Raw genomic sequence first — 21,685 nt, 5'->3', positions numbered from 1 at the left:
TTTTCTATTTCCTTAGAAAATGAGGTTTGTCATATATCAGCTGTTTTTGCGATGACTAGATTCATGTTACATATGTTCCAGTGGCAATTAATGTCAGTGATTGTATGTCATGGACCAAGCAAAATTATATCATGAGATGATATAATGACAAATGATGGGATTTTAGATTATTACATTAAAGCTTTTATTAGCTCAAGAGTTCCATTATCTGGTAAACAACATAATAATTTCAACCAATATTTACCAATATAATCAATATTAACCAATAACTAAATAGCTATTTAGGCATTGTTTTAGTATTTGTAATATTTTTAATATTTGTTTTTGTCTACAGGTTCAACCAAGAACATTTATGGATTCAAGATGCAAAATAAATAAATAAAAAATAAATAAAAAGACATGAAAGTTTATGTCAGTGATCAAAAGAAAGCCAGACGCAACAAAAATGGAAAAGCGCTCAGACAGCACTGCTGTAAACCTGTGATTCTCCCTCAGTGCAATTAAGAAGCAGATCAGCGGGGAGGATTAAAACATCCTCGTCTGACGTTTCAATCTTGACAGGCCTTCCTGAGCTCCGCTGCACATTAACAAAGTCCAGCAGAATACCCTGGAGAAAACACATCACAAATCGAGGACATTTTAATAATGTACCTAAAAAACTAAGCAGGTATTTAAATATACTCTGAGCCACTGACAGAGTAGGATTTATGTTGAAACATGCATCCCTTTCTTTCATTTCTCCTCTTGTGTGAACCAAACATGTAATGTATGATATCTTTCTTTAAAATAAAAGCTCATGTTGTGACTGAAATGAGATGCTGCAGTCAGATGGTGACATTGATTTTCTCCGTTTGGCTTGCAGCCCTTCAGAAATACCCTCTGCTGGGCCAACGGAGAGCATAATCACATTCCCACAAAGCCAGCTGAGACCATTAGCGACTTAACGTTTCTGATGTTGACAATGCTATTATTCAATTTATCAACAAGTGCAGAAATGCTACAGTGAGATATACCATTTAATTAGCACAAGTATAGCAACATTGGAAATGTACTGAATATGATACTTGTAACAGACAAAGACAAAATGATTCTGCAGTGAAATAAAGCATAATATCTTTAGCCGGTCATAGTATAATGTTCACTGTAGTGATGCAACTGATAAATTATCCAGATGGAGAAGCGAACTTTGAAACTCTTGGTAAGTGATGCACGCTTAGAATTACTAAATGGACTTCTGCCCCTCAACTACCCTTTCTCTGCAACCCTGCAACACATTAACCTCCACACCGTTACGCCAGCCATTGACGGCATGTTATTTGTCGGCACGGTCACATCTCTGAGTGCCATCATATCCTTCTAAAGCCTGTGAATAATGCATGTGCAATGAGCCGGAGGGAGAGAGGGGCAGGAGTGGCCAGAAGTTTTGAAGCGATCCATATGGAAGGAGTGCAGGAGTGGTGCTCTCCCTTTCTTTGTCGGGTATTGATTTCATGTCATGACAGTTGTGTTGATACTGATTCCAAACAAAACAGACAACAAAAGAGGTTTGAGCCATCCGCAATCGTTAACTCGAGATTGCACCACACAGGGGTGGGGTGTGTGTTTGTGTGTGCGTGACGGAAGAGAGGTTCTGCGGCACTTTGTCGGCGAGGCAAAACACAAGCAGCTCATTCATATGTAAAAGATGGATTGTTGTGAATAATAGTTTAATCAAGCACTGCCTATTGGTGCATGTGTGTGAAGCGAGGGATGGCTGATGCATGGAGGGACCTTAGCTAATATGGGAGATTTGTCTGTGACAACTTTATCCTTTAGCAAAGTCTCCGCAAAGTCTGCTGCAAAGCCGATTTAGAGTCGTGTGATAGTATCGTTGGGCATCAGCGAGCCTGCAGGACTCGTGGAGCGACAGCTGTGCTGATTCGGAGAGATACTCATGGGGTATAAGCATTCTGCTTCTCTGAAGTCTAAAGGGATTATGCCTGAACTTGGTGGTCATGGCTCTTGCGGGCTCACTACATTTTCGAGAAGGCACAGAACATATCCTAAGATATGCGTCATCTGCATGGATTGCTTGTCTCTGCAGCATGGGGGGAAAAAGAGCAGCTACTTGAAGCTGGAATCATGCTACGAGGTCAATGTCAAAGAGCTGCACTCTTGCCATTCTTGTGATTGAGGTCGCCTTGTTTGTATGCACGGAGGGTTTGAGCTGGTTAGATCTGCCACCCAGAATAGAATAATATAAGGTTTTATGACTTAAATGCTAACATTCAACCTTGTTCCACTGGCTGGCTGTGCCTCATTTTTAGGATACTTTTTTAGCATTTAGCAAAAAAAAAAAAAGGTTTATTTTTACACGCCTGTGAAGGCTGAAATTAAATTTACTTGGGTAGGGGCTAAGCAACAAAGGACTATATATCACAAAAGCATGTCAAAAGCAAAGAACCCTCTCCGACTTAAGGGAAATGGGTCAGCTGAATAAACAGCACTATTTAAGTCTCTCTCTCTTTAGTCAAAAGAAAATGTATTCAACAAACACCAAAGTAAATGGCACCATGAAGCATGCTGTAACAAGGCACTGATTTGTCCATTTAATAGTCTTGTTTATTTTTTTTTATTTTTTTTTAACTATATAAATTATTTACCACTCAAATAATGAGCCCATGTTTCTGGGACAGACCTACAAGCAGACAAAAAATTATTGATGAACAACGTGAATTCTCTCAGAGAACCGTACTGCACAGATTTTATTGTTCAGAGGGTCATACGTTTCTCTTGAAAATGACCTATAGCACTATTTCTCAAAAGCACTGTAAGATCAACAATGGCAGGATAGCTTGATCTTTATATTGAAATTAATTTGGTATTTATACTGAAATTAGCAATGCACATCACAGTTGTAGCCATCACATTAATTGTTTTGTATATGGTCTACAGTCAGCTTATGTATCTAATATATCTAATATATAATTACCTACCCAAATGAATGAAATCTTTAAAATGGAAAGTATATGAAATGCTTTGTTATACATCAAAACAGTGACTAAATGCAATGCTCTCAGTTGCACCTCATGTCACTGATAACAAAACACTGTGAGAAACAACAAAGTTTCCTTTTGTAAAGAACAACTTGAACCTTTATTTAAAAAACCTATGTTATAAAAGGCAACTAAGTCATATGAATTTGCAACATTTCGTTTTGGCATTTGCACTTAAGCAAATGCAGCTGTGATCTAACTATAAATAGTCAAAGCAAATTTTTTATCTCAGCCCTTTAAGTGTATGGTAAAATTTGTATCATCCCTGTGCATCCCTGAAAATATATTTGACTTTGAGCATGGTTTGAGATCGCTTTTAAAAGATACCATTAGAGGCTACAAGGATAAAGAAAAAAAATCTGAGAAGGAGATTTATTGAAGATTAAGTGGTCATGCATAGTTGTTTTTAGGATTTTTACATTCATAAATGAAATGCCATATATATATATATATATATATATATATATATATATATATATATATATATATATATATATATATATATATATATATATATAATTTTATTATTAGTATTATTATTATTATTTTTATTTTTTTATTTTTTTTAGATCTACTACAATGTGAAACTGACTGTTTAGTTATTCACTTTAATTACCAATGCATAAACAGAAATCCAGCTGCAAACATCATTTGTCACATGAACAGCACTTAAATTAAGTAAGCAAGTAAGCAAGTAAATAAATTAATGTTTTTTTTTTATGTGTTATTTTAAATGGAGGTGGGGGCAATATATGTTCCAGGAGACTGGTACTGTAATGCCACACTGAATCAAATTAAGTACATTTTCTATCATTTGACATTATGGGAAATTAATTTCTGATTCCAAAGCAAGGAGCTCACATTCAGTGACCCCTACTGACCCCTATCTTGTGTGGGGGGTACATTAAAATTAAATTTAGTAATGAATTATCTTTGCTCTTTCATATCAGATGCTTCTCTCTCTCTCTCTCTCTCTCTCTCTCTCTCTCTCTCTCTCTCTCTCTCTCTCGTGCATGTGTTTCTCTTTTGTTATGTTACTGCCAGATGAAATTGGTAGATTCCAATCAATGTTCTTCTTTGACTAATTACTCTGATAACGATGGTGAGGATCCAGATGAATAGATGCCTGCTGAGCATGCCTGGCAACACACATGCAGATGCTGTATCAAGCAACATGCCAAATATATCTTCCTAAGCAGACAGAAATCTGCTGTATAATTATAAACACACCAAGATATGATCTGGTATGATGGCTTTGTATTTAGGCGTCTGTTAAAGTCTAATATGCTCACTACTAAATTATTTTTGTTTCGTTCGAGGGGGAAAAGAAGTTCCAAACAGCTGAGCAATGATATACTGTTTGCATGGATTCCAATGCCACCCACACTGCATACCCCAACACTGATGTCACGAATCCTGTCCATGGACTTCCATCCAATTGCCACCAGAGGTCATCCTTCCGTTACATTGACTCTCACAGTACAAAAAGTGTTACATGTCATCCCTGACTACATATCCCAGCATCCATTGCACTGATTAAACACAGAGCTGCTGCCAATCACACACCCTAGATAAGACATGTGCTGTGTCCGAAACCGCTCCCTATCCACTATATAGTGCACTATATCGGTTGTCAGCCATTTTATAGTGCTGTCCGAATTCTGAGTGAACGACTTCATTCCCTACATTCTTCCAAAACGTTTTACCCACAATCCATTCTGATTTCGAGTGTAGAACCGATGTACACTCGCTAAAGCACTATTTCCCACAATCCAATGCAGAGTAGCGTCGAGCTGGAAGCGAGAGTGGAAGCGAGTTTGAATGAGAGATGCTGTTTACATCTTTATTATTTCTCTTTTAAAGTATTTTTTTCTTTCATACATTATTTATATTAAAATATGTTATGTAGGCAATAACTTGGTTTTTTATATTTTACAAATTTATTGCATCATCGTTAACGTACAAAAATGATGATCATTTTAAAATGTTTGTTAATCACAGGTAGCATATTCATTCTGATGTAATATTAACGGTCGCCTGAGGGTGGTCTACAACCATTTTATCTGAGCTCAAAACGCTGCTTGAGCGAGTGTCAAGATACTTAAAATAATAAATACATAAAATGATGAACAAACGTTAATGTGTTTATTTTTGTTCTCAGTATTTTAATAGCATTTAATGATTATGAACATAAAAGCCTTACAAATAAAATTAATTATATAAAATCAATGAAACCACAATGCTGACGCGGAGGAATGTATAATTGCAACAATTGCAATTACAACTTAACAAATACTTAAACTGGACAATTTTCAATCTGGTTTCTGACTGCATCACAGCACAGAGACAGCACTGATTAAGATAATAAATGATATTCGCTTAAATTCTGACTCTGGCAAAATATCAGTGCTGGTATTGCCAGATCTCAGTGCTGCGTTTGACACTGTCGATCATAACATACTACTAGAGAGACTGGACAACTGGGTCGGGGTTTCTGGGATGGTACTCAAATGGTTCAGGTCATACTTAGAAGGGAGAGGCTATTAAGTGAGTCTAGGAGAGCATAAGTCTAAGTGGACGTCCATCAGAGAGCTGCACGGGGTCCGATTTTGTAAATCCGCACCCGCCCATACCCGCAGTGCTTAAAACCGCATCCGACCCGTTTTCCGACAACAGCACTTATTAAAAACCGACACCCGACCCGCACCCGAAATCAAATCAGTTAAGCCAATCACATTAGACACACTTTTTTCTAATTTTATTGCCAGCTCATACAGAAGTTATTTATGGAAAACTCTTTTTCCATACTTTATACATTTTATCTTAATTTTGATCAATGTTTTATCAATCAATTGCTCGTATTTAATAAATAAGAAGCAAATATATAGCAGACAATGTAATAACCTTAGTGTAATTGACAGAATTACTAAAAAATATTTTGCTACCTAAAAGTTATATATTTTTTGTGTCACGCATGCATGCATGTCTATTTCCCTCATATTAAATATAAAACGTATGTGGACTGATATTTTTCCAATGTCTGGACTCCTTTATTAATGGAGTATATAAACAGATGTTTCATTATATTGGTATTAAATGCATTTTCGGATAATTTATATTTCACTTTTTTACTGCAAATGTCGAAATACGTGCTCTTTGGTCCATCAGTGCTTGAGTCACTGATCACATTAGAATAAAATATCTCATAATAAAATACAAAATTGACTGATTTATGAATGTATATGCATAGTTCTCATCAGTTGGAAATACAGATAAATGCTTTCATTTGTTGTTTTTTTGATCCTGAAAGAAAACAGAACAACAACAGAGCGAATCATACCACCGTCTGAGGTTGTGCTTCAAGTCGAACGCACCCATTTTTAAATCGTCCACAGCTGAGCATCGCGAGAGGCGGATCTGCACCAGAGCGCACATGTGAATGAGCTGCACAAAGTCATTTTCAAATGCAATAAAAAAAAAAACAAACACCCTAGATAGCCTAGATTAGGCCCATATTCACAAATGTGTTAGCTATGGAATGAAATATCTGATATTCAGATTGTCAAATACATGCAAGTGGAAGTGTATTGTTGTTTAAACACCTTTATAACGATCGCGTTAGTTGAGCTGTATGCGCGATATAATTTTATGACACAAATTTTGAAATAGGCTTAAATCAAACACATTTTAATTCAGATTCTGTATATATATCCGTTGCCATTTCGATACTTTTAAAATGTTACCGGTGCCTAAACAGTGCCTGAACCGATACTTAAAAAAAAGAGCCACAAAAAAAAAAACTATGGATAACATTAAAGAACATTACAAATATTTAAAATAAATCCATAGCTTTCAACTTGGATGCTCTCATTTCCCGAGTTGTGCTTCCCTTAATCTAAGGCTAATAAATGTATTTCAGAATCTGGGTCATTATTTAATACAAAACCACACATAATGTTTATACTGTATCTCTGTCACTCACTCTGATATTTAGTTAAGATGAGTGCTGTCTGTCACTGTCTTTAATCAGTTCTGTGAATGACTGTATGCTCATTCTTTATAAAGTAGCAACAATGTCGTTTGTAAAGTACAGTACAGTGCAAAAGTCTTAGGCATATTAGTATTTTCACCCCAAAAATGGCTTTTAAGCCAGTTATTTATATATTTTGCTGTAGTGTGTCAGTAGGAAATATCAGTGTGCCATTAATTTTAATAATCATCTAGTGCGATATTGAATGCACAAGCAGTCTGACAACGGCAAAATGAATGTTTGGAAATGTAAAGTGATATTTTATACTGACACACTACATCAAAATATATAAATAACTGGCCTGAACGCCATTATTTTAAGTGAAAATACTAACGTGCCTAAGACTTTTGCACAGTAGTGTATGTATAAAGTACTTATGATTAAATTAATTATATTTAAATAAGTGTAATTAAAGTATGTGTTTGTTCATATGTGTTAAGGGCTAGATTTTCGCTGGAGGAAACAGCTGTTTTGTGATGAGCGGTGACAAGTGAAAACTTTACAGTAGATGAGAAACAGACTGCTCCTTCGTGACCTTTTGTAAACTGTATTTATGACAAAAAACTGCACAGATACAGATATTCTAACAATCTATCGATAAACACATACCTATCTGTTTGTGTTTGAGTCCGTTCGCGCTTCTCCACCGTGGTCTGCGGATTGAAAAGCGCGCTGAAAGACGGGAGGAGATCGGTCTGACGCCGGTTTCATATAAAATTTAAGGGCACTGACTCTGAGGCGATTCCAAATTTGTGTACAGTTTATTGAGCTAAATGCTACAGCCCCGCTAAAAAAGCCTAGCAACGCCTGTGTTTCTTGTGTACATTTCAGAGAACCAGAACAAATTCCAATCAATCGCTCAGGCATTTAAAGGCACCGAAATCTGCTGCCTCTTATTCAGTTCGATGCATACCGGTTCCATATCCAACCCTACTTTTAAGAAATACATTTTTTGATAAACAAACCCAAAACTGGCTATGTCCTTGCTGGAGTGTGATGTGATTTGTGTCATGTGCAGGTGCGATGGATCGCGTATAACCAATAGGGTGTCGGAATGGTATATGTTTATACTTCTCTTCCTACCACAATCAAATTCACTCCATCCGGATGGCGCGATTTATCTGGATAGGTTTTTTTTTTTTAATGATGACAAGCAGGAATGAAAACAAGCCGAAATTAAATAGCAGTAACGAAGCTATTTTTTAAATGTAAGGAGTAGAAAGTACAGATACTTGCGTGAAAATGTAAGGAGTAGAAGTAAAAAGTTGTCTGAAAATAATTACTCAAGTAAAGTATAGATACCCCAAATTTCTACTTAAGTAATGTAACGAAGTATTTGTACTTCATTACTTGACACCTCTGTAAATCACTCAATGACCTAGGACTGAAATATTTGTTCACTGAATATAAACTTAACAGATCATTATATATAAACCCACTCAGATCATTAGGGTCCAGTCAGTTGGAAATACCAAGGGTTCAGACAAAACAAGGGGAGTCTGCCTTTAGTTACTATGCCGCCCACAGTTGGAATCAGCTTCCAGAAGAGATCAGATGTGCTAAAACACTAGTCACATTTAAATCGAGAATCAAAACCCATCTGTTGCTGTACATTTATTAAATGAGCACTGTGCAATGCCCGACCCCATTGCACTGTATTTTATGTATTCACTGTATTTTATGTAAAATCATTTTTTATTTCTAACTTTTTAAAATTCATTTTAAATAAGTACATTTTTAAATAATTTCCAAAGTTTAAAAATTGCTTGTTTTTATTTTTGTATTATTTTTCTTCATGACTATTTTACTTTCTATGTTAAGCACTCTTAATTACCATTGTGTACGAAATGTGCTATATGAATAAACTTGCCTTGCCTGTTTTACTGTGTTCAGATTCTTGCCTTTGTTTTATGGATTACCCTTTTGTCTTGCTGTTTCGGACTCTGTTTGCCCCTGTCCTGGACTATTGCTGTTAACCTGGATTATCTCTTGCCTTGCCCTGTTAGATTATGTTTGCCATCGATTGACCCTTGCCTGTTTTTTGGACTTTAGAAATCATTCTAATATGATGATTCATTATCAAAGTTGGAAACAGTTCTGCTGCTTAATATTTTTTCTGAACATCTGATACTTTTTTAGGATACTTTTTTTAAAAATAAAATCAATACTTTTATTCAGCAAGGATGTGTTAAATTGATAAAAAGTGATAGTAAAAAAATATATTATTAGAATATATATTATTAGATTTTTTATTTTTATTTTGAAAAAATGCAGTTCTTTTTAACCTTTTATTCGTCAAATATATTAGACAGCAGAACTGTTTCCAACACTCATAATAAATCAGAATATTAGAATGATTTCTAAATGATCATGTGATAGACTGGATGTTACATGTGACACTGAAGGCTGGAGTAATGATGCTGTAAATTCAGCTTTGCATCATAGGAATAAATTACGTTTTTAAAGTATATTCAGATAGAAAACTATTATTTTGTTTATTATTTTTATTATTTTATTATTTTATTATTTTCTATTAAGTTGTGATAATATTTCACAATATTACTGTTTTTTTATTTATTTTTGATCAAATAAATTCAGGCTTGATGAGCAGAAGAAACTTCTTTCAAAAACATAAAAAATAGTAATGTTTCCAAACTTTTGGTCTGTACTGTATGTGTGTGTTTGTGTGTGTGTGTGTGTCATAAAATAGTTCGCAGGATTGCTCAGCAGAGACTCAGAGTCATGCAAGATGTCTGGCTGTGTGCAAAAGCTGTGGAGATTAAATCCTACACTGACAGTAACAACACCAAGTGCCTCTATAATGCACTCAAGCAGGTCTATGGTCCGTAACACTCAGGAACTTCAGCTCTTCTGAACTTAGATGGAACAACACTCCTTACAGAGAAGGAAAAAATACTTGAAAGGTGGGTCAAACACTACAGCGCGGTCCTCAATCGGCCATCATGCATAAATGAGGAGGCAATTGCGAGATTGCCTCAAGTTGAAATAAACCAGTCCTTGGCTGTTCTACCATCCATTGAGGAAACCAGCAAAGCCATAACACTTCTCTCATCAGACAAAGCTCCAGGGTCCGATGCCATTCCAGCAGAAATCTACAAGGCTGGAGGGCCTCGCTTAGTCGAGAAACTGACCGACCTCTTCCAGGCTATGTGGAAATTAGAAGCCGTTCCCAAGGAGTTCAAGGATACTACTATAATCAATCTATATAAAAGGAAAGGCAAACGGCAGGACTGCGACAACCATAGAGGCATCTCCATACTATCAGTCGCTGGCAAAATCTTGGCAAGATTTCTTCTGAACCGCCTAATTGTCCATCTAGACCAGGGTCTGCTACCTGAGAGTCAGTGTGGTTTCAGAAAAGAACACGGAACCACTGACATGGTATTTACTGCTCGGCAGTTACAGGAGAAATGCCAAGAACAAAATGTTGATCTATATATGGCTTTCATTGATCTAACAAAAGCATTCAACACAGTCAGCCGGGAGGGCCTATGGAAAATCATTGCTAAGTATGGGTGTCCAGACAAGTTCATTGGCATTGTGTGCAATCTCCATGATGACATGATGGCCAGCGTCAGAGACCAGCAAGAACTCTCTGATCCGTTCCCAATCACAAACGGGGTGAAGCAAGGCTCCGTTTTAGCGCCAACGATCTTCAGCATGGTTTTCTCTGCCATGCTGCAAGACTCATTCCAGAATTACAACACTGGGATTAACTTCATCTACCGTTTTGACGGTGGGCTATTCAATCTGCGCAGGATGCAAGCCAAAACTAGAGTGGAGGAAGTCACTGTTCGAGAACTTTTGTTTGCTGATGACTGTGCTCTGGTTGCTGGCTCAAATAAAGATCTACAGGACAGTATGGACCACCTCTCCTCAGCTTGCAACAACTTCGGCCTAACAATCAGCACAAAGAAGACTGAAGTCCTATACCAACCTGCTCCTGGGAAACCCTACACTGAGCCAACCATCTTTGTGAATGGGCAAAAGCTTACAGCCGTTGACAAGTTTATTTACCTTGGGAGTACACTGATTCAGGCTGTGCACATAGATGATGAAGTTAACATCAGGATTGTCAAGGCCAGCGCAGCCTTTTGACGTGTACGTGACTCGGTATGGGAAAGGACTGGCATCAAGCAGGAGACAAAACTGAAGGTCTACCGGGCTGTTGTCTTACCAACTCTTCTGTATGGGTGTGAAGCCTGGACAGGCTACCAGTGCCATGCCAAAAAATTTAATCATATCCACCTGAGCTGTCTGAGGAAACTGCTGAGGATCAAGTGGCAAGACAGAATCCCTGACACGGAAGTCCTCAGCAACGGCAAATATCCCCAGCATCTACTGTACACCATGCTTGCGAAGGAACAGCTTAGATGGACTGGCCACGTGACCAGAATGCCCTACGTGAGACTTCCAAAACAATTCTTTTTTGGCGAGCTGAAAAATGGCAAGCGAGCACAAGGTGGCCCCAAAAAGCGCTACAAGGACACCCTTAAAGCTTCCTTGAAGAGCTTTGGACTCGACCTGAAAAGCTGGGAATCCCTAGCACAGGACCGACCTGCCTGGAGAAGAAAAGTCCAGGACGGTGCAGTCCTCTGTCAGAGCAGGAGAAGCTCCTGTGCTATCTTGAAGAGGCAGCAGCGCAAATCTACCAAGGAAGGACATGTGGCTGTACCTCAGAGCTCTACATCCTCCCTGACCTGTCCAGTGTGCCACAGGGAATTCCGGGCTCGGATTGGCCTCTTCAGCCATCTGCGCACTCATCAAAACCCAACAAAATGACAAAACGTGCCATGGTCATCATCAACTGTGATGGACGAACAAGAAAGAAGAAGTGTGTGTGTGTTTATGTATATGTGTATGTACAGAATATGTATTACATTTAAATATGTGCCGTGCATTATCCTGTTAATATCATAACAAAATCACAACAATGACAGCTGTGTCAAAAGAGCAGTTGTGTATATATTTACGCCAGATCTGCAATTCGAAATGTCACATTTATTTATGTAGCATTTTTTTTTTGCTTTGAGTATATGCATGAAAAACAGAATCAGTGTCAGAAAGTTGTATTCAAATTACAAAATTCTACAACTTAAATTGCAACTAGTAGCTCTCCAGTGTGTTCATGTTCTAACTGGGGTCTCACGAGGGCCGATGCAAATGCAGCATTAAAGAAGGGGTGTCTGAAGTAATGAAAGGGGGTGATGGCATAACACAAAGGATCTTCAGGTACACAAATGGCTCACATATTTGTCAGGAGCAAACAAACCTGTCTTTACTACAGATATGGAACTAAAATCTACAAATCAACCTATGGATGGCAGAATATTGAATATTATTACTTATTAGAGCTCTGTGGAGTACTTGATTCTGATTGGTCAGTCATGGTATTCTGTGGTAACTGGTAAAAGCTGACAACACAGGCTCATCCGGGTAACTCAAGTCGGTGCTGTACTCTTACTAGGAACAGTTTTTTTCTTGGTGAAAGCTTTGCATTAGGTTAGCTAATAAAATATTAAAACTCAGTTCAATATTATGTGTGCAATTATTTAATTATGTCATCCTGGTATTGCAGACCAGAGTACTGCACGGGTCCATTTTTGAAGACCTGCACCCGCCCGTACCCGCAAAGATCAGCACCATATCCGACCCATCACACGTGATAATATAAAAATTAAATCCGTACCTGCCCAGACCCATTAATATTTGGCCCGTAACCCGATCCGTGCCCGCGATAAATCACACACGCTAAAATAATTCCAATTAAAGTGCCTTATTTTTTATCTCCCAACTCTCTCAACATCATGACAGTGTCATTAATATGCTAATAAAACGAAAGTGCACTTTGTTTTGCGCCATTCAAGAAGCCTACCATTGGCACATAAATAGGCTATGGAACCTGATAACTATACGCAAATAGACCTATTCATGAAAAAAAAAAAAAAAAGAACAAGAAAAAATACAACCTGAGCCTGTCGCTCACAAACTATGCATTTAATTTCCTTTAAGGTTACTGTGCAGGAAAAGGATATCGTCCACAGTCCCAGGTTTAAGTTGCGTTCTCCGTTCTTGAATTACAAATCCAGCTGTGGAAAAGTCTCTCTCTCTCGCAGCGCTGTCGCACTGTCGCAGTGGTGGTGACGTGATGGGTCGAATGTCATATCGTTGTTGCATATGTGTAATGGTAATTTAGACAAATATTGCACATATTTTTTATCCGCGCTACTACACGCCCACGTGGAGATAATTATCCGCCCGCTTCCTCGCCCGTGAATTTTAGGTATGTCAAAATCCACCCGTTTCAGGCACTTTTATGCGGGTATCCGCGGGTACCCGACCTGTTGCAGGACTCTATTGCAGATTTGCTCTATTGTTTCATACAAACGCAGCTGCTGCCATTTTGCAATGATAGTTTTGTACGCTGCAATGGATTAAAAGATAACTAACAAACTGGTAAGGTTTTTAAGACATTTTCGTCTTAAATTAATATCTTTTTATCACCATAATTATTAATGTGGTGAAATGTTGTTGTCACAGTGTCTGGGTTGTGTCCCTGGGTTTCCACTAGATGTCCCCCTTTCTCACAGTGTCTGTCACCTTATCACTTCCTGTTCCCTTATTTGGTCACCTTCCTCCTTGTTAGTATTGATTGTTCCCCACCTGTCTCCTGTTCCCTCATTATCCTTCTGTGTATTTATACCCGGTCTGTCTGAGTCTGTGTTACGGAGTCCTTGTTTAATGTCCTATAGTTATTCATGTCCGTCGCTTCTTGCCTTGCTTTGCCTTGTCTTCGTGTCTTGTTTATGTTTGATATTCTGGTTTTGACCCTGCCTGGACTGTTTACCCCTTTGGATTACCCTTTAATAAATGACTTACCTGCAATTGGTTCTATCTCCGTGCCTCATTGGATCCCTGCCGTGACAGAAGGACTCCGTCACACTAGGAACCAGCGGTATGTCATTTTTCCGTTCCCCAGCCAAGATGGCGGAGCGGCGAACCAAGTACCTTCGGTTGATCGCCCTCCGCCAAGAGGGCAATGAAGTGGGTGCCCTGGCTCAGGTGTTCTGGTCCCTGGCCGAGGGCATGGGCTACAATGATGCGGCCCTCAAGGACTATTTCAATGGCGGGCTGGATGATCCAGTGTCTCATGAGGAGATGGCGCAGTTAGAGACACTGGAATTCTGGGAATTCGTGCGCTACCTGCAGCATCGGCTTCGGTGGGATGACCCAGCCACTTCGGTCTCTTCCGGCGGGGTGGTCGTCAGCCCAGCACCACTGCCCAGGATGGCAACCAGCCAAGCGCCACAACCCAAGATGGCCACCAGTCCAGCACCACTGCCCAGGATGGCTAACAGCCAAGCGCCACAGCATAAGATGGCCGCTAACCCAGCGCCAATGCCCAAATTGGCCACTTTTCCAGCGCCACAGCCCAAGATGGCCGCCAGCCCAGCGCCAATGCCCAAATTGGCCACCGGTTCAGCGCCACAGCCCAAATTGGCCACCGGTCCAGCACCACAGCACAAGGTGGCCGCTAACCCAGCGCCAATGCCCAGATTGGCCACCGGTCCAGCGCCACAGTACAGGATGGCCGCCTGCCCAGCGCCAATGCCCAAATTGGCCACCGGTTCAGCGCCACAGTACAAGATGGCCGCCAGCCCAGCACCACAGTACAAGAGGGCCGCCTGTCCAGAGTCATGGCCCAAGATGGCTGCTTGCCCAGCGCCGTTGCACAGGATGAGAGTCTCAGTTGACCCTCCGGAGTCTAGTCAGGTTCCAGTTGACCCTCCGGAGTCGAGTCAGGTTCCAGTTGACCCTCCGGAGTCGAGTCAGGTTCCAGTTGACCCTCCGGAGTCGAGTCAGGTGCCAGTTGACCATCCGGAGTCGAGTCAGGTGCCAGTTGACCCTCCGGAGTCGAGTCAGGTGCCAGTTGACCCTCCGGAGACGAGTCAGGTGCCAGTTGACCCTCCGGAGACGAGTCAGGTGCCAATTGACCCTCCGGAATCGAGTCAGGTGCCAGTGAACTCTCCAGAGTCGAGTCAGGTGCCAGTGAACTCTCCAGAGTCGAGTCAGGTGCCAGTGAACTCTCCAGAGTCAGGGCTAGTCACCGCTGATCCTCCAGAGTCAGGGCTAGTCACCGCTGATCCTCCAGAGACTAGGCTAGTCACCGCTGATCCTCCAGAGACTAGGCTAGTCACCGCTGATCCTCCAGAGTCAGGGCTAGTCACCGCTGATCCTCCAGAGTCAGGGCTAGTCACCGCTGATCCTCCAGAGTCAGGGCTAGTCACCGCTGATCCTCCAGAGTCAGGGCTAGTCACCGCTGATCCTCCAGAGTCAGGGCTAGTCACCGCTGACCCTCCAGAATCAGGGCTAGTCACCGCTAATCCTCCAGAGTCAGGGCTAGTCACCGCTGATCCTCCAGAGTCAGGACTAGTCACCGCTGATCCTCCAGAGTCAGGGCTAGTCACCGCTGATCCTCCAGAGTCAGGGCTAGTCACCGCTGATCCTCCAGAGTCAGGGCTAGTCACCGCTGATCCTCCAGAGTCAGGGCTAGTCACCGCTGATCCTCCTGAGTCAGGGCTAGTCACCGCTGATCCTCCTGAGTCAGGGCTAGTCACCACGGATCCTCCAGAGACTAGGCTGGTCACCGTTGACCTTTCAGAGTCAAGTCAAGTCACCGGTGATCTTCAAGGACTGAGTCAAGTCACCGGTGGTCTTCAAGGACTGAGTCAAGTCACCGGTGGTCTTCAAGGACTGAGTCAAGTCACCAGTGGTCTTCAAGGACTGAGTCAAGTCACCAGTGGTCTTCAAGGACTGAGTCAAGTCACCTCTGATCTTCATGAACAAAGGCAAGTCACCATTGATCTTCATAAGCAAATGCAAGTCACCAATGATCTTCATGAGCAGTGTCAAGCCAGTACCAATCTTCTGGAGTCCAGTAAGGACACCAGGGGATTACCAGAGTTTTGTTGTCCCATTGATCCAGCCGCACGGAGGTCTGCTCCGCCTTGGGGGGCTCTGGTCCTGACCACATGGCTGTGGTGGTCTTCTGCTCCGCCCTGGGGGGCGCTTGCCCTGACTACACGGTTGTGGTGGTCTTCCGCTCCGCCCTGGGGGACTCTGGCGTCGACCACGAGGACGTGGTGGCCCTCTGCTCCGCCCTGGGGGGCTTCTGCTCTGACCACACGGACATGGTGGTCTTCTGCTCCGCCCTGGGGGGCGCTTGCCCTGACTACACGGTTGTGGTGGTCTTCCGCTCCGCCCTGGAGGGCTCTGGCCTTGACCACAAGGGTGTGGTGGTCTTCTGCTCCGCTCTGGGGGGCTTCATGTTGTTTTTTTCCTTTGGTTTTTGTGTTAACGTCTGTCCCTGTTCCTTTCTGTTAGTCTGGCCCTCCGTCCCTCCCCTGAACCTCCTCCTGTCCTCCTCCCTCCTGGTCTTTCTGTGTTGTGTTACATTCTAGTGCCTGTTCCCCATGTTTTTCTTTTCTGGCCCTCCATCCCTCCCCCTGAGCCTCCACCTGTCCGCCTCCCTCCTGGTCTCTGTTTTGTGTCTGTCGTGGAGCGTCTGGGAGCCGCTCCGTAGAGGGGGGGTACTGTCACAGTGTCTGGGTTGTGTCCCTGGGTTTCCACTAGATGTCCCCCTTTCTCACAGTGTCTGTCACCTTATCACTTCCTGTTCCCTTATTTGGTCACCTTCCTCCTTGTTAGTATTGATTGTTCCCCACCTGTCTCCTGTTCCCTCATTATCCTTCTGTGTATTTATACCCGGTCTTTCTGAGTCTGTGTTACGGAGTCCTTGTTTAATGTCCTATAGTTATTCATGTCCGTCGCTTCTTGCCTTGCTTTGCCTTGTCTTCGTGTCTTGTTTATGTTTGATATTCTGGTTTTGACCCTGCCTGGACTGTTTACCCCTTTGGATTACCCTTTAATAAATGACTTACCTGCAATTGGTTCTATCTCCGTGCCTCATTGGATCCCTGCCGTGAAAGTTGTATGATAAGTGTATGACTGCACCTTATCCCTTAAACGACTGTCTAGTTTGAACTTGTCACTTGCTTTCAACTGCTGTCTTCACAGAAGCTCTGCATTCAAGTATTTCAACTCAAATCAATATTTTCTGTCTAATTATCTACTTATGTGTCAGGTAGCCATGTAATAACCTCTGCGTTTTTGTTATGCTGGTTAAAAGTCTCTTAAGATTCCAATACCAATCACTAAGTTAAGTGGTCAAAATGTATTTATATGTATTTATATTGCCTGTGGAGGGTGTAGGACTATAAAATGTTTGTCCAATCATGTGCATCGGTCCGAGGGCTACGATAGGCTGTCCTACCTGCCTGTCAATGTATTTGCAAACCACTGCACACCCTGTTCACGCAGATATGATACAGTACGTGATCAGCGCGTTCCATTACGCCATTGAAGACGAAGCGAGAATGGAAGACGTTATTATTGTAATATTATGTGCTTTGTACTGTAATGTTTTCTCACTGGTGAATGAGACATGATGTAATCTGACCTGGTGGCATTCAACCCTCCACCAACGCTTTCTCATCGTATAACTGGTAACCCTCTGGTCTGCCTGTGTTATGTGTTTTGGAAGAGGCATGGCTTTGGAGAGTGATTTGCAGTGAGGGTTGGATCTTTGAACAAAAAATTATTTGGCCAGCACCAAATGAACTTTACATTGCAAGATTTTGGTCAAAATTACATCACACCCGTTCGTTCTTCTGTTTTGCTTGAAGTATATCAGACCCTTTATGAACACACACTTGAGACACATTTGGAATGGTTCAAGAAAGATGTATATCATGGCAGGGGTCATTTTTTATGATTTAATGCTGTACTTACTTTTTAGGAGACTGCTAGCTCTGGCTCTTAATTGCAAGCTCAAAATCCCTTTTGCACCAAAATCTCTGTCTGTATATGTACCTTCACAATTCTGACATGTACGAGTGAGCTAATGAGCAGTGAAAACTAACTGGCATCTCTGCAATGCAATCTCGGCTAAACATGTCTTGAAGTCCCTCAGGTTCTTCCAGCGTGAGATTCATTCCAGGTTTATTGAGTCACACTTGTAACCATGCCCACTCCACCACCGAAAATCCAATTCATGGCAGTTTGTGCGAGTGATTTACAGCCAGCTACTGTTGGCTCCAATGACATTTTGCAGATCGTAAAAGCCCCTGCACAGTAATACAACCTTATTAATGAATGTTTTAGCTGCAATACATCCCTAGAGCGTGCAACATGGGCAACAGAGAAAAGGTAGAGAGTGTGGCTAGATGGGGAGGGTTGATGAGTCATCCTACCCGGATTGCAAGCTGGGGTCGAAAAGCATGAGGAAGATCCACACGCAGGGGATGCATGCTGCAAGCTTGCGGAGAACGCCAGCCATATCACTCTTGAGTTCTGAAAGCCTGCAGAAAGAAGAGGGAGGGTGAGGACATGCAAAACAGCAAAGTGGAGAACTTTAAGGATATGGCATACAGGCTTGGTTTCTTGTATTAATTCTGAGGGTCAAATATGAATAGTGAATGATATGAAATATCAATATACAGGTGCCTCTCAATAATTTAGAATGTCAAGGAAAAGTTAATTTATTTCAGTAATTCAACTAAAATTGTGAAACTAAAATTTTAATTGTGATGATTTTGGCTCACAGTTAACAAAAACCCAGCAAAAAACCCACAATCTCAACAAATTAGAATACTTCATAAAAAATAAAAAAACATTTAGTGATTTGTTGGCCTTCTGGAAAGTATGTTAATATACTGTACATGTTCTCAATACTTGGTAGCAGCTCCTTTTGCTTTAATTACTTCCTCAATTCAGTGTGGCATGGAGGTGAGCAGTTTGTGGCACTGCTGAGGTGGTATAAAAAAGCCCAGGTTTCTTTGACAGTGGCCTTCAGCTCATCTGCATTTTTTGGTCTTTTGTTTCTCATCTTCCTCTTGACAATAACCCATAGATTCCCTATGGGGTTCGGGTCTGGTGAGTTTGCTGGCCAGTCAAGCACACCAACACCATGGTCATTTAACCAACTTTTGGTGCTTTTGGCAGTGTGGCCAGGTGCCAAATCCTGCTGAAAAATGAAATCAGTATCTTCAAAAAGCTGGTCAGCAGAAGGAAGCATAAAGTGCTCCAAGATTTCTTGTTAAATGGGTGCAGTGACTTTGGTTTTCAAAAAACACAATGGACCAACACCGGCAGATGACATTGCACCCCAAATCATCACAGACTGTGGAAACTTAACACTGGACTTCAAGCAACTTGGGCTATGAGTTTCTCCACCCTTCCTCCAGACTCTAGGACCTTGGTTTCCAAATGAAATACAAAACTTGCTATGACCTGAAAAAAGGACTTTGGACCAATGGCAACAGTCCATTTATTCTTCTCCTTAGTTGGTTGTGCATCTTTTTCTTCCACACTTTTTCGTTCCACTTAACTTTCTGTTAACATGCTTGGATACAGCACTCTGTGAACAGCTTATTGGCTATTCATTTTTGTGATTTACTCTCCTTGTGAAGGGTGTCAATGATTGTCAGAGACCATTTGAAGGCTCAGGAAACCTTTGCAAGTGTTTTGAGTTGATTAGCTGATTGGCACGTCATCATATTCTACTTTGTTGCGATAGTGAATTGGTGGGTTTTTGTTAAATGTGAGCCAAATCTTTGGAATTAAAAGAACCAAAGACATAGACTACATCAGTCTGTGTGCATTGAATTTATTTAATACACGAGTTTCACAATTTGAGTTGAATTACTGAAATAAATGAAATTTTCCTCGACATTCTAATTTATTGAGAAGCACCTGTAAATGTGCACAGGAATTAATTAATAGCAATTCAGTACAAATACTGATATTTTTAGTAAAGCTGGCAAGTGCAAATACAACGAATACGATAATCCATCTATATACCACAATTCTCTTTTTTAGTTTTAGTTTTATTTTATGTTGAGCAAAATTCTGCATTTAATAATCAGTTCCTTCAAGATAAACAAATTGCAGGAAGTAGAATTCAATGGATTATAACTCAATTAAATGAGTATTCAATGAGTATTCTGAAAACATTGTTCCATAAAATGAAAGTAAACCTAATAGCAGATTACAAAGAATATAAATTAAGTGCCAATTTCTACAGTGTGGGATTTCTAAAAGAATGTTTTGTCAGTCTGTCTGTCTGTAAGGCCTACAAAACTTTAAGCACAGGCACTGTCAAGCAATCAGTCCAAGTCTGAAAAGTTTTTTTTTTCTTTTTCTCTAAGTAACAATTATACATACTGTTTGATACCTTAATTCAGAGACTATATTTGAATCGCTAAATGTTCCTGAAATGTAAGGTTTTTATTGCATAATAAGGCATTGTTAAGTTAAATATTTAAAAATATAGTAAATAATATAGTAAAAATATTGATTTAATAATTGGTCAAACTACAATTACAATATAAAATCTAAAAATAGTACATAAAATTTGTTAATATTTTGCATCTTTATGCATATATGTATGTATGTATGTATGTGTGTGTGTGTGTGTGTGTGTGTGTGTGTGTGTGTGTGCTGAAACGTGTTTGTGACAGGTGTTTGCTGGAATCTACTGTGCAGAGCAGTACTGCATGGATTTGATTAAACTGTCTTGAGATTCTCTGTCAGCGAAAAGGCAGCCTGCAGTCACAATTCCTATTTTAACTTCTGCAGAATTTCTGTATATGTATCTGTATCTACAGCTGCTAGGGGCAAACATGCCTCTAATTTTCATTTGTAAAATAAAAAGTGGTAGATTTATATGAACTTTTATATGCAAGCTGCATTAAAGTTCCATTAAGTGCATATAGAATTAGGACTTTAATCAAATTGCCAAGAGTCCAAAACAGAACTGTAATCCCTTAGCAAAGCAGCACTTGAACTCAACAAACACAAAGTAATTTCTTTAACAAAAGCTATTGCATTCAGAATAGGCTGTATAAATCTGCTATATTAATGCAAATTCATTATTGCCATGTTTCTAGTGGCAACTCTGGTGTATATGCTGAATGCATTTCAAAGGATTAATGAAACTCTCACACACATACACAACCTTGCATACTTTGATTCAAGTAAAAAGAAAGAGCTGAAATTGAAGTCCCAGCACCTTTGACTCATCCACGATCAACAACGAGGAGAAACTGGGCACTGCCCACGCCGGCAGTTGGCCTTCTACTGTGGCTTATTTTAAATTAAAAGGTGAAAATGCATTCAGTTCCAAGGTTCTTGTAGGCTTTGCAGCAGTGCTACACTTGATTGTATAGTCTGCTGTCAGACATGCACAGTAGAATGGTAAAAGCTAAAGGGTAGCATGGTAAATAAGTCCTTCATCTACCCTATTGATCTGGCTTTTGTTTCTCAAATCTGTGGCACCTTTACACATAATGTTCCATCTACACCACTAGTACAACACAGAAATAGTTCACTCAAAAACTCTACTGTATACTCCAGTATTTCCAACCCCTGTTCCTGGTGGCATATCGACATATACATTTTGAATGTCTTCTTTACCTGTCCTGACCCATCCATTTCAGATCTTGAAATATGATGAAATGAATTTGATTAGGAAGGCTTT

General features: G+C 40.5%; 1 protein-coding gene across 1 annotated transcript in view; it reads right to left on the bottom strand.

Moving 5' to 3' along the window:
- The window catches only part of LOC132130664 (gamma-aminobutyric acid receptor subunit alpha-3-like), a 149,049-nt gene extending 130,550 nt beyond the window's left edge, over nucleotides 1–18,499 (bottom strand). The window contains exon 1 of the mRNA XM_059542441.1: nucleotides 18,399–18,499. Within this exon, the coding sequence (XP_059398424.1) occupies nucleotides 18,399–18,484 (86 nt within the window). The 5' untranslated portion in view covers nucleotides 18,485–18,499. The remainder of the gene's footprint in view (nucleotides 1–18,398) is intronic.
- Nucleotides 18,500–21,685: the final 3,186 nt, after the last annotated feature.

This window comes from Carassius carassius, chromosome 47 (genome assembly GCF_963082965.1).
Source record: "Carassius carassius chromosome 47, fCarCar2.1, whole genome shotgun sequence".
NCBI lineage: Eukaryota > Metazoa > Chordata > Actinopteri > Cypriniformes > Cyprinidae > Carassius > Carassius carassius.
The sequence above is the reverse complement of the archived record's forward strand: the minus strand, read 5'-3'. Positions and strand labels throughout refer to the sequence as shown.